Raw genomic sequence first — 17,946 nt, 5'->3', positions numbered from 1 at the left:
TTCTTTAAGACACAGAAATTCACAGCCCAGCAGTCAGTTTTTAGGATCTTCTGAGCAATACTGGATAACTTCAGCAGCTTCACTTTATTTGTGAGGCTCTGGGATTCCCATACTAAATTCTCTGGATATAAGGAAATGTGAACACTGTGATCTCTTGTAGATCCACAGTTTACTGTGGCTAAACTACTTCTGCTACCCAAGTTAATTATCTTAAGCCAATGCTGTTATTTTTTCACTATATTGCGGTCTGCTGAAGAACATGAGTACAGTTTTCTTTAACCTCCTGGAATCCAGAGTCCCTCCTCTTGTAAATAAGTCATGAGCAGTCTGTTTTTGAGGAAGGCTGTACTGACTTTTCATGCTTGCGTGGGCTCCTCCTTCTAAAACAAACCTCACTCTTGCTTCTCGTAACTTCTGTGTGTGTTTCTAAATACTGTCTGTTGCCCTTTGGAGACCATATGTCCTTCTGCTAAACAGGCAGTTATTCTGCATACCACTGTAGTGGATTATCTCTCCAGAAAAACATGCCTTAAAGCTCAGCTGATTTCATGGCATAAAACTGCATCGTACCAGCTCTGTGTTCTCTCTGCTTCCACAGCGTACATACAGGTATTTTCCAGATGTTTGGGAAACTACACAACCGCTTGCCTGCTGCAAAAACTGTCTAAGTATCACAGCAGAATGTCTCTAGCTGACTGGAACAGAGATGTTGTTCTAAGGCCCTTCTCCCAGAAGGGTTGGGGGTTACCCTGCCCTGTGTGCCCTTTGGGGGGGGGTGGGGGGAAGGGGGAGCCAGAGAAACGCAGCACACTCAGCTCTGGATGGACATTCCAGATGCTCCTGGAGAGTGTCCATACACCCCGCAAATACATACAGCCTCTGAGATGGCAAATGGTATACAGTTTGACCTACAAAGAAGCTTTAAAACCTTTCTGAATTCACAGTGCTCACCGAGCCCATTCATAATACCCTCTGAAAATAGTCTTAAGATCATTTCTTAGTTCCATCATCTGCTGCCTAAAAATCATTTGGGCTACCCACCCAGTAATATGGGAGTGGAAGCACCTTTGGGATTTTCAGTGCTTTTTGCAGTGAGAATTGAATGATGCTTAAAGTAGACTATGAAGTATCTGGCTGGGGCAAACGAAGCGTGTAGACTGTGTGAGGAGTGAGGTCAGATTCCCCTGCTTTGGCTGCAGTGGAGTTCCAGTGCAACGACTGCTGGACATGAACAGCTGCTGAGATATCTCATTTTCCTGCTTCCCACAAAGGAAAAAACAGCAGCTGGGTCTGAAGTGCCTGAGATGATTTAAATGAGTTCCTGGTTATTTCTACAGATATCTTCAGTTTCATCAACAGAGTGCAAAGTGAGAAGGAAGGACGGACCCTAAACTATCCATTTTATTCAAAGAGGCTATTGCTTACATTTTTTTGTTACTGCTGCTACCCTCTCTCCTGGCCCTAGAGGAGAAAAATGTGTCAGTGTCCTGAGATGGCACAATAGAAATGCCATCTGGCTGAGAATTTTTGGGACAGGGAGGTTGCTGGTACTTCACCAAACCTGTGTTTCAATCTTCCTCATCTTGCTTTATGGTCATGTGAGGTGAAAAAAGGTAAGAATGTTTGGCATCAATACTTTGGCCACTTCTGGAGTAGCAAAGCTGTGGGTGACTTTTTAATTATCCTGTGATTTTTTTTTTAAGTTAAGATCTTATTACCATCTGTAAAAGTACACTACAATATCAGTTCTGGGGGTTGGAACTTGCTATTTTGGAAACAGAATTGTTTTGGATTGCAAGCTATAAGAGGGCTGCATGTTTCGCTTCAAAGCTGGAATGAATTGCAGATGAAACCCTTAGTGAAGATTAAAAAAAGAAGTATTTTAAAATGGTACTGTAAAAGTAATGCTTCCAGGACAGGGTTTATGTCTTAGGAGTATGGGTTTAGTGGGATTTTTTTTTTCCCCATTCAAAATTTTTTCTGCCTTAAATAATTTGGATATATCTAAATCTGGCAAAGAGTATTTACTGTGGGTAAATTAAGGTCTCTGTTTTGGTAGTTGATTCAGATGGGAGGAAGGATTGAGAGTAGTTGGGATGGGGCTGGAGACTGGCAGGAAATTATAAAACTTCTGGACCTTATGAAATTACTTGAGTTCTGTGCCGTCAGCTTTGGAAATATCTGCATTTTGTGACTTCTACTTTTATAATGACTCTGTTCAGAGGTGCTGAATCCAGGGACCTCTCAGTGATGAAGTTGCATTGCTTACTGACATCCATTACATGTCTTCCTCCTCTGTGGAGAGGGATGTGCAGTGGAGTTCTGGTTTTGGAAGGTAAAGGAGATGTATGTGTATGTGTGTTTATGTGTTTTCAAAGTATCTGCTGTTACATGTTTGTGTTGGTAAAGGTGAGGCTGAAGTAGTACACTTACAGTGGGAGCAGGAGGTGGTGAGTTTTTATGAAGAGAATTGATTTCTCAGGACGCTCACTCCATAGTTGTGCACCACAGGGTAATTTTGCCTCTGACACAAAGCAGTTTCACCTTAGTTGTAAAAGTTACTTTTGTTAAGATCCAAGTTGTCACCTGCATCTTTGTTTCAGACTTCAAGTGCTTTTTTTTTTTTAATTTGTTATTATTTGTTAAGGGAGTCTGAATTCAACATGTGTCTTAGCCTTTATTTTTAAGGAATTTCTAGAAAGATTTCTTTTTCTTAAAGGTAGTAAATTTGTTCACTGACTGTTTAAGTACCTAGGTAATCTGTTTTAACAGGATATTTTTATATATTCTGTTTTACTGATTCCTTTTTTCTTTTGTATAGATATAATATAGAACTTTCTTACTTTTTAATTCAATGTTTTTGCACCTTACCATCTTAGGATGAATATTTAAACATCAATCTTCAGTCTTGCTTCAAAATGTCTCTGTGTGCATCTTCTCACAAGGACTTTTCTCAGTTGCTGCCACTTCAGGAGATTGGATGCAATAAAACAGAAATTAAAAACTCACCCGCTGGTATCATCTCTCCAGTTCCCTACAGCTGTAATCAGTCCACGTTGACAGCAGAACATAGTCCAGTCTATATTCCCTCATCTTACATGGAAAACAGACATGAATATTCTGCAATGGCATTCTGCGGTCCTGCTATGATGAATTACAACATTACCAGCAATTTTGGTGATTCAGAGAGTGCATCTGTGAGGCAAACATCGAGCCCCAGTGTGTTATGGTCTGCTCCTGGCCACCTCTCCCCTCTGACACTGCACTGTCAGTCATCACTTCTGTATGCAGAGCAGCCAAAGAGTCCGTGGTGCGAAGCAAGACCGATGGAGCCACTGCTACCTGTGACCAGGTCAGTACTACTCATTTATTTAAAACTTGGCTGAAAATTGTTTACAATTTCTTTAGTTCTTTTAAGTATTTTCTTTTTACATTTGACTTCTATGTGTTGGTCTCTCTGAAAAATGATACAAAACCAAAATACAGCCACCAAACACCAAATCAGTCCTGAGTTTTGTGGATTTTTTAATGTAACTTGTGAAATAGGATTTCTTTTTCAATACCTCCTTAGAGAACCATACACTGACACAAAGCACTGTAAATGCCTTCGATGTGGGAGCTGTTTACTGTGTATAAACAAAAGTTCAAGACTGCTAGGTACTACTTTGTGTAATAAAAATGAATTTTGCTCTGGCAAATTAAGTCCTTTGAGTGCAAGAAGTAAATGTTCATCCTTTTTTCCTTTTTATACAACATTTTTTGTATTCCATTTTACTGGATTTTTTTTAATTGTGTCTAATAGTGGTGAAGGCTTTTCATGAACTTAACATTCAAGGGAAATGTTTTAATTTTTATTTGTTTTAGTATTAACAGCCAGACAGCAGCATGCATCACAGTCAAAAGGTTGCTGCTACTGAAAAATCTGACACTTTCTTGTTGCTGTTCTCAACTGGCTTTATGAAGGCATTATGAACAGCAGGTTCACGGGCTAAATTTTCAACTGTAAAGAAACTATTGCAAAAACGTGTTTTCATTCTGCACATTTACTTATTTTACAAACCATAAGCAGTGTGTAGATCATCAGCTGATGAAATTACTCCATTCATGGTCACAACAGCTGGTAGGTGGATAAAAGCATAGGGTGTTGCAGGTGCTGTTCCTGTTTTAGCAGCTGTATGTTTATTCATAGGGCTCTTTACTTAACTTCAGCAGTCATTGTCAGTATGAGAGATAGTGTGACCTGGCAACAGTTTTAGTTCAATTGTTAATAAAGGATTTGTGCTATTTTTGAGACTACCCGTGTTGTTTCTGCAATGGGAGCCTTACATTGACTGCACAGGGCTAAGGTGTGAGATCTACTTCAGACTTGTAGGCTGCACAGATCTTCAGCCCAGCCACCCGACTAGTCTCCATTTGAAGTCAGCAGAGAGCAGTAGGCAGTTCTGGACTGCAAATCCCTTTTAGGTGAGGTGTGTGGACTGGGAGAGGCTGTTTGGGTAGCACTTATGGTGCAGAAGAATTCCCCAAGCAGGTCTAATGTGAATAGTGCTAACATCCAAACTCTTCCCACCTGGTTGGAGTTTTAAAACTTTGTCAGCCCTGTGAAGGCTGCTGTAGGTTAGTGTTTGAAGCTGTCTAGGTGATGGGACAGCAGCTGGAAAAACCCAAGAGCAACAGTACCCCATCTGATGCTCCGCAGCATGCTCTCAATGTAGACAGAAGGGAAGCCAAACCTGCAGCACTGGAGTTTAAGTAAATAAGTCTTCTGCCATTTGTATAAATCCATACAGACTCATGCTGTTGTAGCTGATGATGACCTAACTTAAAGAGGAGAAATCAGTGAAATCTGGAGTCTAAATTTATGGATGATCTTTATTGTTCAGCAGCAAGTAACGATTGTGTTGCTTGGTAGCTGGACCTTCTCAGTGGTCCATTTGTCTCAGTATGATGCATTGTAACCCATCCCTTTGTGTACAGAAGTTGTTAAAAAAAGAAAAAAAAAATTGCATGGAAACACAAAAAACCATGAATTGTAATTCCCTTATTGTGGATATCTGTCTGGAAATAAGGCTGTAAAGAAAAAAAAAACAACCTTGTGTTTCCTTTTCCTTTATCCTTTGGTGAGGTCTTAAATTAATGTCATGAACATTGTATTTATTGCCATGGGAACAGTGGCTGTGACACTACAGATTGGTAGATTATACCTTGAAGGAAGAGTTCTTGGGATTGAAGCTTAAAGGAATATCTCTGGGAAGGGAGATACTGATGCTGTAGAGTGTAATTTATTTTAAACAGCATTGTAGTTTGAGAAAAGAGATTTTGTTTGAAAGATGAGGATGAAAGCATTACTACATATTTAGGCCTGTTACACAGTTTAGTTTACCTTTCAAAGTAAGCAAGAGTCTCACTATGAGAGAAGTTTATGTTCCATGGGTGTAAATTTCCATTAACATTAGCTAAACGAACGTGGTCCACTTTGCTAAAGCCGGTCACTGTGTAATTTGGATCTCCTTGTAGATCAGCTTAAAATCAGGAACCGGAATTCTCAGCATTCCCTTTCCTCACAAATAGGTTCATTATATGAATACAGAAGAAATTTCTTTAACTTTGTTAAATGCAAATGTTATGCGGTGTAATGTTACTTTGCACCAATAGTTCATCAAAAATGAGTTATATTCTGTGAAAAATAGATGTGAATTATTAGAGTTAAGTTTTTTGGTCTGAAATGGCAATAATTTGGGGATAAAGACTCTGCTATCTTTATTTGCATTATAGGTCCTGTACCTAGTGAAGGCAATAGAAATAGTCTCATAGATTTTGCTGGTGTAGGAACACTCAATTTATATTAAAATGACATGAAGAGAAAAGAAAAGTGACAGTGTAATTATATTATATTTAAAAGTAGTCTGAAGTTGATTTCTGTCATCATTCCCTAAAATAAAAGGATTTTAATTGAAGGAAAAAAAAAGGTTTATTTTCAAATGATCAGACATTATTTTCTAAAAAGTATTAGGACACTTTAACGAACTTGGCAGAGTGATATTTCTGGAACTTAATTTGTTCTTTTCTATTATTTTCTTTGTGCATCTGTCTAGTTGCAGGTAGAGCTTGTAAGTAAAGGGGTTAGGGTACACAGACTACCAATGCTTGCTTAATTAGAAATTATTTGTAACTTTATCATATTCATACATTGCTTAAACTCAGCTCTGCAGGCATAATTATTTGCATTCTTCTCCTATGCTTTTTAAATTGTGCTCATTCTGTATAGCACTTAAATGTATCTTTGAGGTGATGGGTTGGCATCTCCATTTCATGCTGAAGTAGTTATAGAGATTAAGCAAAAATATGTCTCCTAACTTTGAGATATCTATGACATGGTTTTCAGCATATTAATCAGTGCTTGGAGTGTAGCAGAACCTGTGCTTTGGAGATGTAAATATTGACAATTGTATGGTATCAACAAATCCAGAAGTTATAGTAGATGGATCTTTAGAAAATAAGGAAGATAGAGATTGAATAGTATTTTTCAGCTGATTTCTACCCATCATCTTGCACACGTTCTAGGCAAGAAAGAGCCTTCTTCATCCTACAACGTAGGGTTGCATGGGATTGAATTATCTCCAGGCACTGAAGGAGCCAGTGGCCTGTGGGAGGGAGGGAAGAGTTATAAGAAATTATAAAATCTAGACTACTATTTTTTTACCTATTGGGTTTTTAAATTTTTTCTCAGTGTTTTTTATTCCTCTCTTTCTATTTATAATGTACAATAGTTTAAGTTTAAAAAAAACCTGACAGACAACAAATGCCATGAGCAAATCTTTCTAGATTCTAGGTCAAATCATTGCCAATCTTCTTCATTTTTACTAAAAATTTGAATTTAGGTGCCAGTTTTCCAGGTGTGGCATATGTATCTAACACTCGCTGTGGCAAAGCTAGATGTAATTTGGAGACTTGTTAGATACTGAATAACCTAAACAGCATTGCTAATTCCTTCTCCTGTACAGAAATCATCTTGTCACTGTTGATGACTAGTAGGAAATCACTGACTTGTTACTTTCAAAAAAATCTTAATTCTTTCTATGGAAACATATTATCTCTATATAGAAACCATAATGATAAAATAGAGAGAAGTATGAGGAGGTGTAAAGTGATAAATCTTTGTCCATGTGATTCCTCGGTAGCAGCCAGCGTCCATCCCCCATTTTCTTGCATCCTTTGGAACAGGAGCTTTGCGGGCTTCCAGCCAGCTACCGCCAGTTCTTCTGGAGACCCTGGCAGCTCGTTCATCTGCTGAGCGTGCTGGAGTGCAGCAGTCCCACGAGCGCTGGGAGGTGGTCTCTAACCACGTGTGGGGCTACCTGCTCCGCTTTGCTGTCTTTGTGGATACGCTGTCTGATCGCGGGGTTCTCTGCGTAAGGAACGTGAACATCAAAGCTCTCGACTATCTCCTAGTTCTGTTGTCCTTAAAGACAACAGGAGCAAAATGTCTGGGTTTGACCCTCCTGCTGTGCTGCTGCAGCTCTCACAGACAAGCAGATTTGATGCCCATTCAGCCTTCAGGAGGAACTCGTTCCAGATTGCTGCTCTGTGTGCAAGCTGCTTGCCGCAGTCTGTAGAAGTCATGCAGCTTCCATGTGTGCAGGGTGACTGTCATTAAACTTTTAAGCAGGGAAAGAAAAAGTGTTTTAAAAAACACTTGTCATGGCTGGAAGCTAAAAACCAACATTCCTCAGAGGGATGTTACAGTGTGTGCTTTTTCTTTATTTTCATCCATAACATCTCAGTGCTTTAACAAGAGCAATAAACATTGCTCTCTACAGCGTATCAATCAGACACTGAGATGCTCTCTAGCTGATTTTGGTTCACTTCTGACTCTTACAATTGGATCATGATTCCCAAGTAGAGCTTAAAAATATACCTCTTCTACTAATGTGAAACACCAAATTACTTTTTCTTCAAAATACAGGGTAACAGGAAGGAATAGCAATGCTTTCTCCTCCTTGCGTGAGGAGCATATTAAGCCTGTGTGGTACAGTCCCTTTATTCTAAGGGAGAGTTCCCCATACTGGTGTTCCCAGCGTGGTAGAAGGGGAAATAACTTAGTGACTGAGCAATCCATTAGCGAGAGTGTGTGCAATCAAAGTCCTGGCTTGTTAAACATCTAAACGCTCTTATGCCCTGCAATATCTGAATTAATTAACATTTTTTTAAAAGGTTGCTGTAATTTAATTGTACAACAAATATCTTCATTTTTCTGTTTTGGAATTTGGTCAAAGAATCACCTTTTTCCATTCCAAATTTTCTACTAGGAAATTGGAGCACGTTCTCCTCAAACACTTAAAAACGTGATGATTTTTAGTTGGCATGTGGGTGTGTTTGTCCTTACCTCCTGTCATGAAACCAGCACAAAGTCTACTTTTAATACGTTCGTTAAAGCCTCTTTGACAGCACTTTCAGTATGTTTCTACTGTTCTGTTTAAACTTGCTCTTGTCAGTGAATAGGTGTCTTCTGCTCTGGCAATGTACCTTTGTTCTTTAGAAGTCATAAACCATACTGCCTGCTGTCTTATCCCAACTGTATTTTTGCTCATCCCTAACCCTGCTAGAAGGTGGGATGAGGAAAATTCTGCAGTTTCCAAGTTCTGCTTCTGTGCTTAAGATTATTCCTACAAGTTGACTACACATCTTTCCTTTTGTCAAAGTGCTGCTGAGATTTTGCACATGACGCTATTTTCTCTCTATCTAGAAATTGTATTGACCATGAAGGGAAGGCCTGCTAAAACCACCAAGAAAAAGAGGTCCAGAGATACAGTACACAATGGATGTGCTTCCTATACCTAAAAACCACTTTACTGATAATCTAAGTTCCTTTCCTCTTGCTGTTTGTTTACAGGATTTGGGTGTCAGGAATTGGCTGTTATTTCTTGTTTTTATCCTGTTCTAATTTTAATCCAATCACTAAGAATAGTTCCAGTAAACTGGAACTATTTGCAGCGCTTCAGGAATGTGTATAACTTCTTAATTTATATGGAGCAATAATTCTTTTTTGTATATGAAAGTATTTTATTAATTTTGTTTCTCTATTCTTCTTGTATTCACACTTCCTTTTATTTAGCATTAGGGTGATTGATGTGGATTGTCATCTTGAACAGAAAACTCTGTCTAACATTGTGGGTTGATCTTGTAGGCTGAGATTCACATCTGAAGATATTGTCTCCATCACCTAATTGAATGAATAAAGCCTCATTTAAAGGATGAAATACTTAAGACTAGATGTGTATTGCTCCATCTAGAATTTTGTCTTGCTAACAGTACAAAGCAACTGCTTGTAGTAGTACTTACCATGTCAGTCCAAGTTGTCTGAGTTTGCATTTCCCACGCAAATCTTCCCAAAGGCAAAGTCCACTTGGTTCACAAATTCATTCTATATGATTTTCCCAGAGTTCATGTGAATGACACGACAGTGGTCCAGTTTTATGCCTTTGAGTATTTTAAAACTTTATAGTCTGTCATCATTGAAAGCTCTGGAGTCAGACTATATGCTTTAAATAACCTTGTCAGAAAATAGCCTGAACAGTGTTTCACACTATCCTGTGTTCAGTAATGAGAAGACTCTATAGAGAGAGAATAGAAGACAATGGAAAATAAGGAAACTCTTTTATAACAGATGTTTTTCTTTTCTATCAGAGAAACTTTAAAAAGAAAAATGAGTACCAATGACTGTACAAGCCCAATTGCAAATAATCCTGGCTCAAAAAGGGATGCCCACTTCTGTGCAGTCTGCAGTGACTATGCTTCAGGATACCACTACGGGGTCTGGTCGTGTGAAGGCTGCAAAGCATTCTTTAAAAGAAGCATTCAAGGTAGGAGAATCAGCTTTTAATAAGTTTGGTCAAATAATTTGTTTCATATGATCGGGGGCTGCAGTGTAATCTTGTAGTAATGAGTTGATCTAAAATACTGGTGTATGGTGCCGCATGCTGAAAATAGAGCAACACATGACTTTATATTTTAGCTCTTACCTTGTCAAGATCTGGACACATTACAAAGTGAGCAATTGATTTCTTTAGAGAAGAGGTGAAGTACATAGCATGGGAAGACCCTGCAGCAAAGGCCTTGGTGGGATGACACTGCAGACCTCTGAATCTGGTTGCAGTTTGTGTCCCAAAGTAGACATAGTAATTGTGAATTTGTTATAATAGGTGCAGTTGGAGTAGGCAATTGTCTGGAGACTTTGCTTGCCAGGATCTATTCCTGACAAGAGTATATTGCCCAGAGCTGTTGAGTCATAGCATATAATATCTACACAGTATGTAGGATATAAAAATATGTGTAGCAAGTATTAGGTACAAATCTGATTATTGTTATTTCTCAGCCCTCCACCCCCAGAGCCTACATTGCTGCATTTCTTACTCTGCCAGATATCTCTATCTAAGATTTCCACTTCAGTGTTTAAATTATTAAATATTTGGTATTTAGTTCAAATTTACTGAGTGGCAGCAGTATGAAGGAACTGTAGGTCTCCATGTTTGTTATCACAGCCTACGGGCAGTGACTTATGCACCATATTGCAGCTTTGGACCGCTTCATTTCTTTAACCTTGGCCCTAGTTACCATGTTCATTGGCCTCACCTGGTGCCTCTTGGATTGGAGTGACATTGGATACTACATGCATATACTAACACAGAAAATCCTGTCATTTTTCAGTCTGTATGTTCCCTTCCTCTTCTGCGCACAAAGCCTTTAGCAATCTTGGATCAATATGGTGGAGTTGGTATCATCATTAGAATCAAATTTAATTCAAAACTTGTTTGCCTTTTCAATTTATTGTGCAAGTTCTGCATGGGTGAATAACAATTTCTATAAACTGATGCAAGTTCTTTTGATTTCTAAAATAACTGAAGAGGACTTTGTCTCCAGTTTGTCACAAATGGAGACTGAATTTGATCTCAAAGCGTTTTCTGTCAGGAAAATTATTTGCCTGCTCTGCATTGTTCACACGTGCTTTGGCCATGAACAAGTTACCCATGGTGGCCTTCTGTGCACCTTAGTGTAAGGTAACGTTTGTTTGTAATTCAAATAAATGAAAGTAAGCTCTTGGCAAAAACCCTATCAAGCGCTCAGCTGCAACTGTTGCTATGAAGGATATTGCTTATAAAAATAAAAAACTTCTGGGCCTACCATAAACCAAAACATTGGGCTAATGTCTAATTAAAATTAGATGGTATGACTGAGTAACCGTGTGTGGTCTCCTCTGCTTGTCCAAGTTTGTAGGGTAGTATATTCGTCCCACATCTCTGAACGTCTGCCTGCAAGCTAAATTATCCCAAGGCCAAAGGAGTTTTAAACCACTTTTTACTGCTGTGTGCTTGGGCTTTAGCACAACAGCGAGCTTCCTCCTCCTTTCCCCCCATGTTGTGTGAAGAGTGATAAACAGTAATTTGTTTCTCAGTCATATCTGCCAGTAGGAAATGAGACAAACTGTAACCTGATATCATCTTTTCAAAATGGTCGGTTCAAAAATTCAAGGTTAGAATTATTTTAATTTTGCAAGGAAATAGTCACAATGGTTCAGTTAAATAATTACTCTTGAGGACATGAACTCTTGGACTTGCATCAAGTAAAAAAAAACCTCTACTGGCTGTGTCTTTGCCTGATCTTTTCTTAAAGCTTGAAAAAAATAACTTAAAAAACAACCTGAGAGAAAAGACATTAAGAAATGCAAATGAGTGAATATTTTTTGCATCCTTTGATAATTACTGCAAGAGAGATTTCCAGTGTTTGGCAGGAGATGATTCAACTGTATTTACAGCAAGAGCATACTCAAGTCCAGTTTACAGTAATAAACCTTTGGACCAGATTATTGATTAATGAAATACAATAATGTAAAGGGGTTTGGGTGGGGGTGGGGTGGGAGAGAAGGAGCTGTAGTGGAAACTGATGAAAATAAGATAAACACTTGTCCGCAATATCTAAAACTTATACCTTCTGCCCGTGCTTTTCTTTGTAGCGTACAATATGCATTATTTTGTACTAGTTGTCTTTTTCTCTTGGACTGCTTTTTTTAATTAACTTTGGTCCAGAGTCAATCCTCCAAAGGCTTCTTCATTCCTGGAACTCACCATGTCAGAGAGTTCAGTAAACAGAGCTGTAGTTTACTTAAATCTTTGCGGGACTGAAGCTGTGTTCACTGCTGTTTTCAACTCTGCTAAGGAAAAAAAATCTACTATCTGCCATCTGTACAGTCCCAATATACAGTAAGAAGTTGGAGGCTGGGAGCTAATTTCCACAAAAGCATATGTCCCATTTTCAAAAATGAATTAGTATTAAAAGGTACTTGGTGCTTGGTTATCAACAGTCATCAGTAAACACTGGACTATGTTGTCTGGTTACTTTTTGAGGCCACAGATCGGCGGTTTCAGTATAGCATGAATATGAATTTTTGCATCAGTCAAATTAATGGAGCTTAGATACATGCATATGAAAAAGCTGAGATGCTTAAAATCAAGAAGGTAATATTTAAGAAGTGACCAAGAGAGACTGTTGGAGATGTTAAATTTTCTCTTCTTACTCTGCTGCAGGACACAACGATTACATCTGCCCAGCTACCAATCAATGCACGATAGACAAAAACAGGCGCAAAAGCTGCCAGGCATGCCGGTTGCGGAAATGTTATGAAGTGGGAATGATGAAATGTGGTGAGTTTTGCATGTCTGTGCTGTTTGCTTGGGTTTTGCTGTTTTTTTTTGGTTTTTTTTTTGTCAATGCTGTATAGCTTTTATTTTTCTTTTTTTCTTGGAATCCTAAAAAGGCACAACAGGCAATTAGAGCAAGGTTTAAGCTGGTTTTATAGGAAGGAATGTTCTGATTCTTAAAGCCGATGAAGACTTTTCATTTTCAGAAGAAAACCTATGGGAAGGAGTAAGGTGTAGGTACACGTGAAAGCCATAGTATCTCTGCAGAGCTGTGTGAAGGCAGTTTACTTTCATGCTGTGTTCTGTGGAATGGGAAGCCAAGATCTGCTGCTGTCTGAGCCTGAAACCAAGCTGAAATCCCTCCTGATAGGAGGTAAAAGAGCCTGTACTGTGCTCTGCTGGTTGAATGTAATGCAGAAGCAGCAGTGCTGCATCAAAGCTGTAGTTAATTAACCCAGGATCCTGCCTCCAACAGTGGCAAGAGTGAATGCCCCAGGAGAAGCATAAAAATGAGACTAGCACCTAAGTGAAGCTACTGCTGACAACTCTCAGCTTCCAAAAATTAGCAACTGGGGACTTTTGGTATAGAAGATATTTCTTGTATTTAATAGATCTTAATATGTTAATAGAATGGCAAATTTTCCATTGTCCTGCTTTTTAATCCTGTAAAGTCTTAGCATCTACAACATCCCATAGCAGGGAGTCCTGCAGCTTGACCACTTGTCATGTGAAGAACCAGGTCTCTGGTTGCCAGGCTTTTTTGTGGGGCTTTGGTGGGGCAGCGCGGGGAAGGTGGTAGGCAGGCTGTTCTTTTTTTGAACAGGCTGTTTTCAGATGATGTACTCCAGCTCTTCCATCAAAAGAAGTAGTGAACAACCACCATTTTTCACTGCATCACTCAGAATTATCTAGCTTTTTCTTATTCCTATCCTGTACTTACAGTGATGTGACTTCACTGTAGTTGTACATTTATAGATGATATTTTAAAGGTTACTTTTAAGAAGAAAATAACTTAAAAGATATTTCAATATCTAGTGTACTTCCACAGTCAAATTTTTTGTTGTTTCTTATAGATTCCTCCCACTGCTTTGATCTGAAGGCTGTTCGCAGAATATTATTTCTTTCATCAGGAACATTCTTTAGAATTCCAGCGTGCATTTATTGCTGGACAATTAATGCCCATTTGTTCTTGTGGTAACGTTGTCTTGTAGCTTAGAGGCTCCTCTTCTTTTTATTGTTCATGATCTGGTTGTGTTTAAGGACTACAAAATAGGAAAGCAGACAGAATCTGGAAGTCATCAGAGTAGCTTGTCTCTCAATCTGCTCCAGGCGGAAATAATCCATTTTGCACTTGGATGACCAGAATCATGGACAGTATTCTGTGAGCTCTCCCCACTGTAGTAGCATTAATACAGATCTGTTTCTGCAGGAGCATTTTTCTGTGTACAAGCCAGGATCCTATTTGCCTTTTTTATGGTTGCATCATGCTGGCAGTACATAATCATTCTATGATCTGTTACGATTGCAGCCTCCCTGTCCATTTCTAGCTTATAACTCCCAGATTAGAGCTACAATTTCAATTGTTCCTTGTATTATTTTGGTTCATTTAGTTTCTGTTGCTCAAGTCAGTTAGTTCTTTCTATATGAAGCTCCCATCTTCTTCTGCACTAATGATGCATCTCAGCTTTTTCAGTGTTTTTCATTACTATGGTCTTAGCTACCTTTGCTGTCTGGCCTCCAGAAAGGGAAGCCTTATGCTTGCAAGTGAGACTCCTTTTGAAAATTTACTTTCTGAATTGTGTCACTGCCTTTTGTTCATCTTTATGGCTGAGAATTTCACTCAAGGTTTTTCCAACAGGGGTTTCTATCAAGCTCCAGTTCTGGAGCTGGAGTTTTTTGTAAAGATTGATTCCACTATGATATGATAAGGTGGTCCTCCACAATGCTTTTCTTAAATGAATCCTTTTATTCTGATCGTCCAGGAAGTCCTGGTTTGTGATTAAACCTCATACGCACTGTGATATTACAAGTAATAAATAATAATAATATGCACTTATGTCTTAGCCTGTGTTCCTTTTAATCCTGTCACATATTCATAAACATATTTTCCTACAATAATGAATGTTTATAGGACATTAATGACTCTGCCAGACCAAAAATGGCACTTTGAAACTGTAAGAGGAAAATAACAGGAATTTTGTTTTTTAAAAAAAAAATTTTAATAGTAGCACTGAAATTTGACACTCTTCAGAATTTAATCTGAGAGTCTTAACAATTTAATTTCAGAAAAAGGAATATAAAAATTACTCAGCGTTGTCTGAGCTGCCTGATGAGTTAAGTGGCACCTGTGAGTAAAGCTGATGCATGGACACATGGCGACAGACATTTAAACCAGACAGATTTTAAGACCGTATTTCTTGCATGAAAAGTAAATGCCATTTCCTGAGGATCAGAGTGATTATCTTTCAAATTTTTTCTTGTTAGAGCTGTGCTTTAATACCAGGGTTTTTTTATTGTAGAAAGCTATGAAAGAGTACATTTGCTTTTTAATGAAGATTTTTCCCCATCTCTGCTCCTTTCCAAGGTCACTTAGTGAATGCATTGGTTCACGTCTGCTACACCCCGGATAGGACAGAATGGTTAGTAAGTGCATTTTTGCTCAGTGGAGGCTTGCCCAGCAAAAAGTGATAAAAGAACCTCAATTAGCACTCTGTAGTTTATGAAAGCTCTTCATAAAAACTCAGCACTGTTTGCATCAAATCTTTAAATCCTCATTTTGTATCTTATTAATAGATACATTGAGAAAAAATACACATCTGTGTGTGTGCGTGTATACCATATGTTTCTGTGTGTAAATGTGATTGGGCAGTACATGCATCTTTACAACAGTAGGAAACAGTAAGAAAGTGTTACTTTGGAGTTTCCTGGTCTGAAATTCTGAAATTTTCTTGAATGTCATTGAATTCATAACTGTTGAGAAGCCAACCCAACAAGCCACAGGTATTTCAGTGGAGGCTAGCTTGGAGGTGCTTTGTATTAAGGTGGTGATGGATTTTCTTACAAAATATACCATAATTGCCAAAAACACAGTGAGGGTCAGTGCAATGAGACACTGCATCTGTAAGTTTCTCTGTAGGAAGCCTGCGTTCCCTACTGTTCCCATCAAGAAAGCTACTTATAAATTTTGGCACTAGGACTACTAGCCATGGTAGAGAAATAATTGCAAAGCACTGTCACCAGGAACAAGGAAAACAGAAATACTGCTGCAAATTCTACCCAGCAAACTCGAATAAAACAGATTGGGATAAAATTGATCTTCTCTTGGAGCTTTCTGATGTTTACCTGGGGAGCCTCAAAGGGACTGGCCTGTTTGCCAAAGGCAGTAAAGAAGAGAGAAGTTGCTTCATCACTTGGCTATAGCCACTCTGGGAGCAGCTATGCTCATACTTTTCTTTTTTCCTTCCTGAGGCTCAAAGAGACCTTCTTCCATAAGGAGTTTTCAGTTTTCCTGTTGGACTAGACTTACCTTTTATTCCCCTGCCCCTTCTCTGTATCTTTTGCTCCACGTACCAGCTCTCTATGTGTTGAAAATTTTCCAAAGATAAAGCTCCTTTCTGCCCCCTCCCCACCCCAAATGAGGAGGCTGAGGGGCAGTACTACAAAGTGGTGGAGAAATACTGCCCCTGAATACTGGCATCATTCCACAAGTTTACAGAAAAAAAAAAAAATAGACTTTTCTGTGGGCTGATATGGTTCAGGATTTGGCTCTCTCTTTCTCCTGTGCTTGGCTGCTGCGTGCAGTTTCTAGATAGCACTTTGAAATTACTGCAAATGACTTTTCACGCAGAAAGTAAGTGGTAAAAAGACGTTTCATGGCATTCTCTGGACATCAAATTTATTAATTGTATTATAGCTATTATAAAAATTACTGTAATTTCAGCTCATCCTCTCATGTGTGTGTGGCAGACAGCAGCTTCTTTGTCAGTAGGTCTGCTCGGTGAATGCAGACGTCCTCGCCAGAACATTTGCATTTGCTTCCAAAGGTGACTGGAGTGATAATGATTTACTAATGTATACTGGAGCAAGTTTTAAGCTCAAACGCTTACAAAACCTGATTATAATACATTCAGTAGTGGAATCTGCAGTTGCTGCTGAACTGGTTAAGCAGCGAGGGCCCAAAATCATTATTAAGAGCAACATGCCATATAACTGCCCATCATATCAAACAGTAGAGGCATTTGCAGTTTTCAAAGAATTTGTAAAGCAGGAATTGCTTTAAAAATAGTGTGTTTCACTGCCAATAACGCCTGCTGTGGCCTCTTCCTGGGTGAGTGAGCAACAGGCTCATTTTAATGACTTTTTTTTCCCCCAATGTGTCTTATTTCTTGCATTTTTGTGATCATTACCTGTGTGGTCTATGGTGCTGTAGCTCGAGGTCTTGCCCTTGGTCCAGCATTCTCAGCTGAATATTCTTGCACAAAGACTAGCTCTGAGTAAGGAGGCTGCTGTGGGAAGAATGAGGGATTTGATGATCCTGTGCACTTCTCCAATTGCCTGAATTACCTTTATATGAATGGATATTAGCTATTAAGTATAGTTAGGGAGTTTGTTGGAAATAGTCCCTAATCTGGGAAGCTGTATTTTATTGCTGTGCCTTTACACAGATTGAGCCACAGCTCTATGTCTAGTTAAGCTAATCATTAAGCTGGTCTATAATTATTTATAGTATATAGTTTTATCACTACTTATACATGCGTGTTCGTTGTTAATAGATGTACAGGTAAACTTTCTCAGTCCTGCCTAAGCTTTGGATTTGAATAAAAAGCACAAAACTTCCTTTATGTAGTTGAAATGTTGTTTTAACTGGAAAGGCTGCTGCTTTCTGATGTGTCAATTGACTGGCAAGCTTAAATGTTATCTTCTTAGCTGTGGAGCCTTGCAATGCACTCTTTTTTTTTTTTTTTTCCTTTTTTATAAAAATAAAAGCAGAATAAATTTTAATGTGGAAATAAGTGGTATCGCTTTTAATTACTGACGAGCCATGTTATATGCAACTGCTCAGCTTTCACCTGCTTTGGCAATATGTGGTGATGAAAAAATACAAACAATAACTCAGAATCTGGTTTGCCTGGGTAGAGGTTTTTTTCCTCATCTCTTTTCATCACCAACTTTATATTTTTAGTACAAATTTTTTTATGCAGAAATGTCATAATACTCCTAGAAACTGTTTTTATGTTTAAATAAAAACTGC

General features: G+C 38.6%; 1 protein-coding gene across 1 annotated transcript in view; it reads left to right on the top strand.

Annotated features, from left to right (window-relative positions):
- The first annotated feature begins 1,492 nt into the window (after window positions 1-1,492).
- Window positions 1,493-17,946, top strand: part of ESR2 (estrogen receptor 2) — a 35,210-nt gene continuing 18,756 nt past the window's right edge. Inside the window, exons 1-4 of the mRNA XM_086748910.1 lie at window positions 1,493-1,613; window positions 2,880-3,352; window positions 9,688-9,863; window positions 12,582-12,698. Coding sequence (XP_086605036.1) covers window positions 2,919-3,352; window positions 9,688-9,863; window positions 12,582-12,698 — 727 coding nt within the window. The 5' untranslated portion in view covers window positions 1,493-1,613; window positions 2,880-2,918. The remainder of the gene's footprint in view (window positions 1,614-2,879; window positions 3,353-9,687; window positions 9,864-12,581; window positions 12,699-17,946) is intronic.

The sequence above is a fragment of the Chlamydotis macqueenii genome, chromosome 5 (genome assembly GCF_036417535.1).
Source record: "Chlamydotis macqueenii isolate bChlMac1 chromosome 5, bChlMac1.mat, whole genome shotgun sequence".
NCBI classification, from domain to species: domain Eukaryota; kingdom Metazoa; phylum Chordata; class Aves; order Otidiformes; family Otididae; genus Chlamydotis; species Chlamydotis macqueenii.
This window is presented reverse-complemented; position numbering and strand designations above follow the sequence as displayed.